This window comes from Mercurialis annua, linkage group LG4 (genome assembly GCF_937616625.2).
Source record: "Mercurialis annua linkage group LG4, ddMerAnnu1.2, whole genome shotgun sequence".
NCBI lineage: Eukaryota > Viridiplantae > Streptophyta > Magnoliopsida > Malpighiales > Euphorbiaceae > Mercurialis > Mercurialis annua.
In genome coordinates, this window is record NC_065573.1 from 24443165 (window position 1) to 24452101 (window position 8937).

The following is an 8937-nucleotide window of genomic DNA, read 5'->3' on the forward strand; positions in this document are numbered from 1 at the left end:
CAAGGGCATTTCCGTCATTTTGTCAAATCTGCTAAGAAAAAACTTTGGCAAGCCAACTTATCTAGGTCTTCTGGTTTTTCTCATTTTTTATTTTTCTTCCTACCCTAACAAGGTACCTTAAGACCGCTTTATATTTTAATTTTTTTAGTGTATAAAAAGTCAGTCTAATTTTTAAATATTAGAAGATAGATATAATAGTTTAGTTTATTTTTGTTATAATTCAACCATTCCTCATTTTCTCTCTCTATTTTTTTTCTTATCTTGGTCTGTTCTATATGTGAAGTAAAAAAAAAAAGTAGATGATGATGATCTTGAAAGGAGGAATTAAAAGAAGAAAGCGGTTATATAATTAATGGGGTTTTCATGGGCATTTGGAGAAGGTGTAGTAGTAGTAGAAAAACAAGAAGAAAATCAAGAACAAGACTCAAAAAAGCTGCTTTTTGAGAGTTCTTTCATGGCTACTAGTAATAATAAAGTCATCAATCATCACTCAGCTCATCAACTAGACCATCATCAGCAACAACAACATCAAATACAACAGCAACAAATACAAAATCACCATCATCAGCATCATCATCATCATCATCAAGAACAGCATCACCATGATCATCAGCAAATTCCTTATGGAATGATGCAATCATCATCATCATCCTCCATCCCTGCAGGGAGCTTCATGTAATTTTCTTCACCACTAATAACCAACAACAATCAAGAACCCTATATACAATACTGTTCAACTTTTTATGTTATGCAAAAGAGATTTAATTGGTTTGGTACTGTGAGCAGAAGCAAGGATGCGGGAGCTTATGACTTGGGAGAATTGGATCAAGCCCTATTTCTTTATCTTGATGGTCAAGATCCTTCCACTGTTCAAGATCAAAGACGTATAACAATCACCTCTAACTTCTCTCTCTAGCTTCTCTCTCTAGCTCTATATCTTTGATTTTCTTTTGTTCTTTTTTTTTTTTACTTTTGTGTTTGTGTTGGGGAGATTCTCTTTGGAAATTTGTTTTTTTGGGGGGTCACAGGTATAGCATGTCCAACTGATCAAATCTGCTTCCTGTTGGTACTTTCTTTGACCAGATCCTTGCAGCAGATAGAAAGAAAATTCACATACAAAAAGAAAATTTCCTTTTTCCAATTTCAAGAATTAACAAAAAAGTTTTCAATTTTATTTTCTTGGTTTCTTTTTGTTTGGAGATTGGACCATGACATCTAACAAACATGAATTTCTTTCATAACTTTATAATATCAAACTTTTTCTAAAATAGGGTAAGGGTTTCTTGCTATAATTAATCATATATATTTTGTTCAAGATTAATTAAAAAATTTGAGGGTTTAATTTGTTGCAGAGAGTAGTAGTAGTGGTGGAATGAGACCTCCAACTCTCAACATTTTTCCATCTCAGCCTATGCATGTAGTAGAGCCATCATCAACAAAGGTATATATGATAATTAAACTCTAATTACCAAACCGTTAATTAACTTAATATTATAATTATGATTCTTGTTTTCTTGTTCTATGGGTTATTTAACCTAATCATTTTTTAATAATAATAAAACTAATGGGTTTGTTTTGGATTTGGTAGACTAATACTCCAAGGTTAGTTTCTTCAGCAACTAGTGGTTCAAAGAGACCATCAGAGCCGTCCATGGAGTTGGCCAACATAAGAGATGATAATATTGTATCTGCTCCTGAACCAGCTAAATCAATTAAGGTACTAGCTACTACTTTAAATAATTAATGTTGAAAAATTATTAAGCAATAATTAAATAAATCAAGAACCACATATAACAAAAAGTCTATACTATAAATTAATGGAAAACTGAGATTCTGTAGATTATTAATTACAAGTTGAATTATTATAAAATTTGACTCTTGTTTTTATCATGGCAGCGTGAAGGAGCCCGTAAAGGTCCAACAACTTCAAGTTCAGAGCAAGAAGGACCTAAAACACCTGACCCAAAGGTAAATTATATATTTTACATTTCTTAATTATTTGTTTTAATTTCTTGTTCTTATTATTGAAATATTTTGGCTTGATTAAATTATTTATATGTAGACATTGAGAAGACTTGCTCAGAATAGAGAGGCAGCAAGAAAAAGTAGACTAAGAAAAAAGGTTAATTATAAGTCCATTCCAATCATTTTTGTTATTATTTTTTACTGTTTTAAAACTTTAGTAATTCAACGCATAAAATGATGGGTTTTGTTTCCATTTCCTTGGTTAATGATTGCAGGCTTATGTTCAGCAGCTAGAGTCAAGTAGAATTAGGCTAACCCAAATTGAACAAGAATTACAAAGAGCTAGAACTCAAGTAAGTTTTTTCAGTTCATTTTTGTTAGGTTTTATACATAATAACATGTTCTTATTTCATGATCTGATCTTTTTTTGTTTGGCTCAATTAGGGTCTTTTCTTCGGTGGAGGTGGTGGTGGTGGAGGTCTTTTAGGAGGAGATCAAGGTCTACCCGTAGGTATTAACAATATCAGCTCAGGTATATATAACTCATCTTTTACGAAGACTTATCGGGTACTATATTTCGTCGTTTTAAATTTTTCGGAAAAAAATTCTAAAAATTAATTTTAAACTTGGCATATGTATTGGTTAGATGCTGCTGTGTTTGACATGGAGTACGCAAGATGGGTAGAGGAGCATCATCGGCTAACATGTGAGCTACGGGCAGCGGTGCAAGAGCATTTACCGGAAAATGAGCTGAGGCTATTTGTGGATAATTGCTTAGCTCATTATGATGAGGTTATGAACCTCAAAACAATGGTTGCCAAAACGGATGTTTTTCATCTTGTTTCTGGTATGTGGAAAACTCCGGCCGAGCGTTGCTTCATGTGGATGGGAGGTTTCCGGCCATCTGAGCTCATCAAGGTATATACCTCTTCTTCATTTTCCGATCAACCAAAAAGTTACCTAATTTTAATTCCAGTACTTAGCTATTGCAAAAAGTGTTACCCTAATATATGTGACAAGAAAATGACAGAAGCTTGCTTGCATTATTAAGTGTAAAACTAGTTGAAGACAACTAATAAATAATTTTCTTTTTTAATTTGATTAATAAACTTTTTGGGATTTAATTAAATTATTTTTCCAATAAAATTGACACATAAAAAATAATTATTTTTTTCAAAACTGTTAAATCTTGAATTGGAAAAATGAATTTTTATATCTAAAACTATAATCAATTTATAAAAAATATTTGGACAGTTTGGTCTAACATTTTACAATTGTGTCAATTTTATTCAAGTAGTAAATAAAAAAATTATAAAGGGTATAATTGATAAAAAAATATATATATTTTAATTTCTTAACTTATTATTTTTTGATGAATAATAATTCAGTCCATAATTGAAGGAAAACTTATCTATCTAATATTATCAAAGTCTGTATATTATTATTAAAATTTACATTATTATAAAAATTATAAACATTTTCTCCAAATATACACTAATTGATTATAAAAAATAATTTCATATATTGATTTGTATATATATCTTATTTTTATTAATTAAATCTTTCAACTTTTTTTGTTTATCCTTTGGATATAATTGACATAAAACCTAAAAATTATAGGACCAAACTATCTAAGTATTCTATTCAGGATATATTTGAAATATTCATCATAATTTATCAATTATAGACATAAAAAGTTATTTTTCCTTAAAAATAAATACATAAAAGTTACAAACAAATGAGCTTTATTGATAATATATAATCCTATAAAAATTGGGAGTTATGGCAGAAAGAAAATAAGCAAAAAATAATGTAGTATATGATTATGAAATAGTGCACGAGACATATAGTACGTTATAATTGCATGGTGCAACTTGTTGGTAGAATTTCAAAGAAGATATAGCAATATATATAAGAAGATGAAAATCAATGAATGACGATCGAATCCTCAATCTTTTTTCTACTAAAGGGTAGAGTAAGATGTCAAGCCAAAAAAGTTCATGTCTGCTAATCCAACTTCTGCTTACAATTGGCATGCAAATTCAAAACATTGGTTTGGATACAATTGCACGATTCTTTTTTTCTCTTTTCATGGTTTCTTTTGGTCTCTACTTCATTATGGTTTCAATGTTTTTCGCAACTTTCACCAAACATTCACAAACATATATTATTTTATGCATTAATCAACGCATAAGAAATGGAAATATGATTAAGACAACTAAGCTATTGATTCTTTTCTTTTTATTTAGGTTGAGTAGTATATATATTACTTTTACAGAACAATTATCCATGTTCAGTTTGTTGAATTTTGGTAATTCAATATTCACTTTTTATACAATGAGAGGTTATATCTTATCAATTCATGTCGAAATTTTACTTCCGTGGCAATCTGTCTGGTCAAGTAAAATTTGACCTAAATTGATCAGGTACACTCTTATTCTTTAAAAAGCTTAATCATCTAAAAATATTTTATATTTCAACGTCCTTCATTTATATCTCAAATTTTCAAAATTGTTAATTTTACTCCATTTTTTTTATTTTCACTTTCAATTTTATATATTTTTAAAGTTGGTGGTTTTTTGCTTGAAAAAGTTTCAAATCAATTTTTAGTATTTTTTAAAATACTAAGGGCTTATTTAGGTTGTGTATCAAATATGAATGATATATCTGATCCTTTTTCAAAGTGAAAAATGTTCAATTTGAAGAAAAAAATGGATACAATTGAAAATAAAATTGGAAAATATAGCAAAATTGATGATTTTTTTTAGGAAAATGGCAAAACAAAAAAGTACCCCTTTGATTATTGTAATATCTATTCTGACTTCGATTAAAAATTGCAGGTTATCTTGAACCAAATAGAGCCCTTAACAGAGCAACAAATATTAGGAATATGTGGATTGCAGCAATCAACACAAGAAGCAGAAGAAGCATTATCACAAGGATTAGAAGCTCTAAATCAATCTTTATCAGATACAATTGCTTCTGATTCACTGAGCTGCCCTCCTAACATGGCTAACTACATGGCCCAGATGGCTCTAGCCATGAACAAGCTTTCTACACTTGAAGGTTTTGTTAGACAGGTATATATGCTTTTACTTTTTTTATTTTTATTTTTATAAGTTGACATTAGTATTATTTAGTGATAAATTAATTTAGGGTTTTAATATACACGTGTAGGATCCGAATAGGAATAAACCTACCCCCAAAGACATGAACCATGTCTATGGTTGTATAGTCAAACAAGTATATAAACATCTAAGGGAAATGCTGGGTTATATAAACTCAAAATACAAAAACATTAATTGTTGGTTTATAAATAATTTCTGAAAGTGACCCTTGTACCTAGGATTTCAATGAACCACTGTACCATATAGTTTAACTTGCCATAAATATATAAAAACTGATTCTTTTTATCTCACTCAAATAATAGTGACTATTTTCTGTAAAAAAAATACATTTTTATGATCATTAAAATTTATTTTATTTTATTTTAATCATAAAAATGTAACTTCTTTTTAATTTGTTTGCTAAATTTCAAAATTATAACTAAAATAATATTTTTTTATTGGTTTTTTTTGTGAAATTGAATTTACATATGGCTATTGGGTCTTGACATGTTATATTTTCTCTTATATTTATACTAAAGTTAAATTTACACGAGCATTAAATTTTTATTTTATTTATTTTGGTGTAAGAAGAATAATTTATTGTTTTATGGTGTGGAGAGATTTGGTTGTTACATAGACTTAATATGATGCGAAATTAAAAAAGAAAAAAATTGATAGTTGTTTTTTATAATTTTAAAATTCATTGTCAAAATTAAAATCAATTAAAAGTGTTTGACTAAAATGAATTAATCTTCTCATACAAGTGAACTCTATATGAATTTTAAATCTTTAGGCATACTAGTCTAATTAATAGGGGAATATTGTAACATCAATCTTGATCTGAAAATGTAATTAATATCATTAGTCTAATCAATAATCCAACCCACTGCCTAGGTTATATAGTAGGGTGTATGTTCAAATAATTAGGGAATTTGTTTAGAATAGCAAGACAGATCGGTAATTATTAGAGTGATTAGGTAGACGTGGCAGAGTGTTAGAAATGTGGACCCACAAACATAATTTTATAGAGATCCACATCCATAAAAAAACAGTTGATCATAAGCCCATGTTTTTATGATGTAAGAGTCGTAACCGTTTGACTTAAAACGACAAATATAGTCCATTCTCCATAACTTCCTTTTTGACTGTTAAAACTGTATCTAAAACATATTTACAAACCTTACATAAATTAAAAAAAAAATGGAGTTCGAACATGTATAAAATAAACTAAATTTTTGTTTCTTAACGTTTAAACTTTTATAAATATTTACATATAAAAATATGTTAAGATAAAAAAAAATATGATTTATAGTTCATTTATTTTTGGATAAGTGGATTGTTTGATATCCGCTTGAGGTTCGAATCTTTGGTTAGTAAGTGCTTGCTTCCGATACCCTTTTCCTCGATTAGATTTAATGTAAATAACATATTTATTAATTCACTAGCATAACAATTAAGTTTATCCCATTAAGCATGTTAAATTTGACCAAAAATATTATATATATGCATTTTATCATATGTAATATTGCTAATAGTTAATTTCCACAAACTAAAATCTTTTAGTTGGCTTAGGTAGAGTTAATTGTTGAAATGTTAACACAATCCTCTGAAAATTTACAAGTAGAATTGGTCCTTATTCTTGAACATTTCCTATTAGATTTTTACCCTAGCAAAGTATTAAGTATATGAAATTACAATGTAGAAAGTCATGGAAATCATAGCAATAGTCACCCATTTGTCAGGCTAGGTCAAATGAAACCGAAATCGATAAATTCAATTTGGTTGCATACAATAAAAACAAATTAATTTTTAAGTTCCGTTCTATTTTTGACAGATATATAGTTGAACTAAAAAAACAAATGATTGTGTTTAATTCTAATATTAATTTCGTTAAATTTAAATTCGGTTCGATATTAAATATAGAAAATTTTAGTTCGGTTACCGAGTGCACATCCCTACCCTTGTGCACTCAAATAATTAACATTTGGTTGGTCTAAATGTAACATCAAGCACCTATAGAAACTGGGAAAAGAGAAGGACTTGATGAATTCAAGGAAATTAGGTATACATAAAAGTTCCCAAATATTTGTTTTTATTTCTAATATGGTTCTGTTCCCTGTCAAAGTTCAAGACATATTACTAAGTGACAGTGAGATGGTAGAAGAAAACAGCCCACATTTCTCTTTCTAAAATCTTTCTTCCTATAGCCCATTTGAAAATGAAACCCCATAAATTTCATAAAAGTCTTGGTAGATAACCATTAAAATATATGTTAAACATTCAAGACCCATTTATTCTTAATGTTGCTCTTAAAAGTCAATTAATTATGTATAATCTAATGTATCATGTGTTGCGTACAATTCTAACATTAGCACTTACATTCAAGTTTCCTAATTATTATTTTTTCACATTTTATTTTTATAGCACCACCATCTAATTCATATATAATTTATGAGGGTTATCAACCTATATGGAACTAAACTTTTGCCTTTAGTTCCAATTTGATATCAAAACTTTAATTCCATAAATTTAATACATAGTATTTCAGAAAATAGTCTTTAGACAGATTCAGATCTAACCGATTGATGCTAACATGGAATATGATAATTGCATGATAATACTCTTACTTCGGATGTCCGTATGCTACTAAGTTATCAGCTTTAACTCTAATTTGATATTGAAACTTTTATTTGTATCAAATTTACCAAAAATTTAATATATATTTTTCATACAATGGTCTTTAGAGAAATTCAATCTGATTAGTGATATATAAGATGATATTTGAAATAAAACTCTCATCTTCGAATGTCAATTTGTTTGAATTTGTCTAAGTGCTATTGTGTTAAATGTAAATTAAATTTACGATAATTTTTTGATACGAATTGAAATTTCAGAATCAAATTAAAATTAAGGGTAATTTCAAACATAATGTTTTGACTATTAGGATATGGTTGATTGGTGTAATTTTCTGAGTGTAAACTGAATGTAATAATTGTGCAATAAATAGAACGATAGTGATGTGTATTAATGTAGAAACTGAACTTACAGGCAGATAATTTGCGGCACCAGACCCTTCATCGGCTGCATCAAATACTGACAACCCGGCAAGCTGCGAGGTGTTTTCTGGCGATTGCTGAGTATTTCCATCGTCTTCGAGCTTTAAGTTCTCTGTGGTTGGGTCGTCCACGTCAAGAATAACAGAAAAAGAAACCCTAGTTCATTAATTAATTAGTAGAATTTTATAAGAATCCTCACAATATATATCTCAGTTCTCTCTCAATTATTAAATGGATGAAATTATATTATTTCTTTTGATTACTTTCTACAGATGATCAGATCAGATATGTATAGATAGACAAAAGGTAGATTAAACTTAAAAGCAGTAGAGCTTTGTTTCTTTGTTTTTAATATGTGATGGATTAATTAACAGGCTCAGAAACTGAATCCAATGGCAGCCATTCTTGACTAGATATTAATGTAGTGGTAGAAGATCAGCTGAAGAGATTAAAAATGGAGAAAGGAAGAAGAAAAAGATGATGAAATTAAGTAAATTTTTGTTTGTGTTTGTAAGAGTAAGACAAAAACTAAAATTGTTAGAGAGAGGATTGAGAAGCCGGGTGTTGGATCTTTTGAAACTTACACGTCCATTTGGCTTATTTTGTGTGTCTGCATGCATTTGCTTTTTGTTTACAATTAAACTCACTAATTTACAAGCTTTTTGCTTTTTGCTTTGTGTGTTTCTCTTTTTTGAGTTTTCCTCTTCAATGCGATATGAGCAAATTCACGGTTAAAAATAATTATTTAAAGACGGTTGTGTCAAGTTATTTGTATAAAAATTAATAAGGCATTTATAATATCAGAACAT

The 8937-nt window shown here is 28.7% G+C and overlaps 1 protein-coding gene across 1 annotated transcript; it reads left to right on the plus strand.

Moving 5' to 3' along the window:
• The first annotated feature begins 207 nt into the window (after positions 1-207).
• On the plus strand, positions 208-8387 carry LOC126676351 (bZIP transcription factor TGA10). The gene is made up of 11 exons (XM_050370536.2): positions 208-675; positions 787-884; positions 1353-1441; positions 1589-1717; positions 1897-1968; positions 2063-2122; positions 2241-2318; positions 2410-2497; positions 2612-2883; positions 4806-5045; positions 8121-8387. The coding sequence occupies exons 1-11, from the start codon at positions 353-355 to the stop codon at positions 8268-8270; spliced, it is 1599 nt and encodes a 532-aa protein (XP_050226493.1). The 5' UTR covers positions 208-352; the 3' UTR covers positions 8271-8387.
• Positions 8388-8937: the final 550 nt, after the last annotated feature.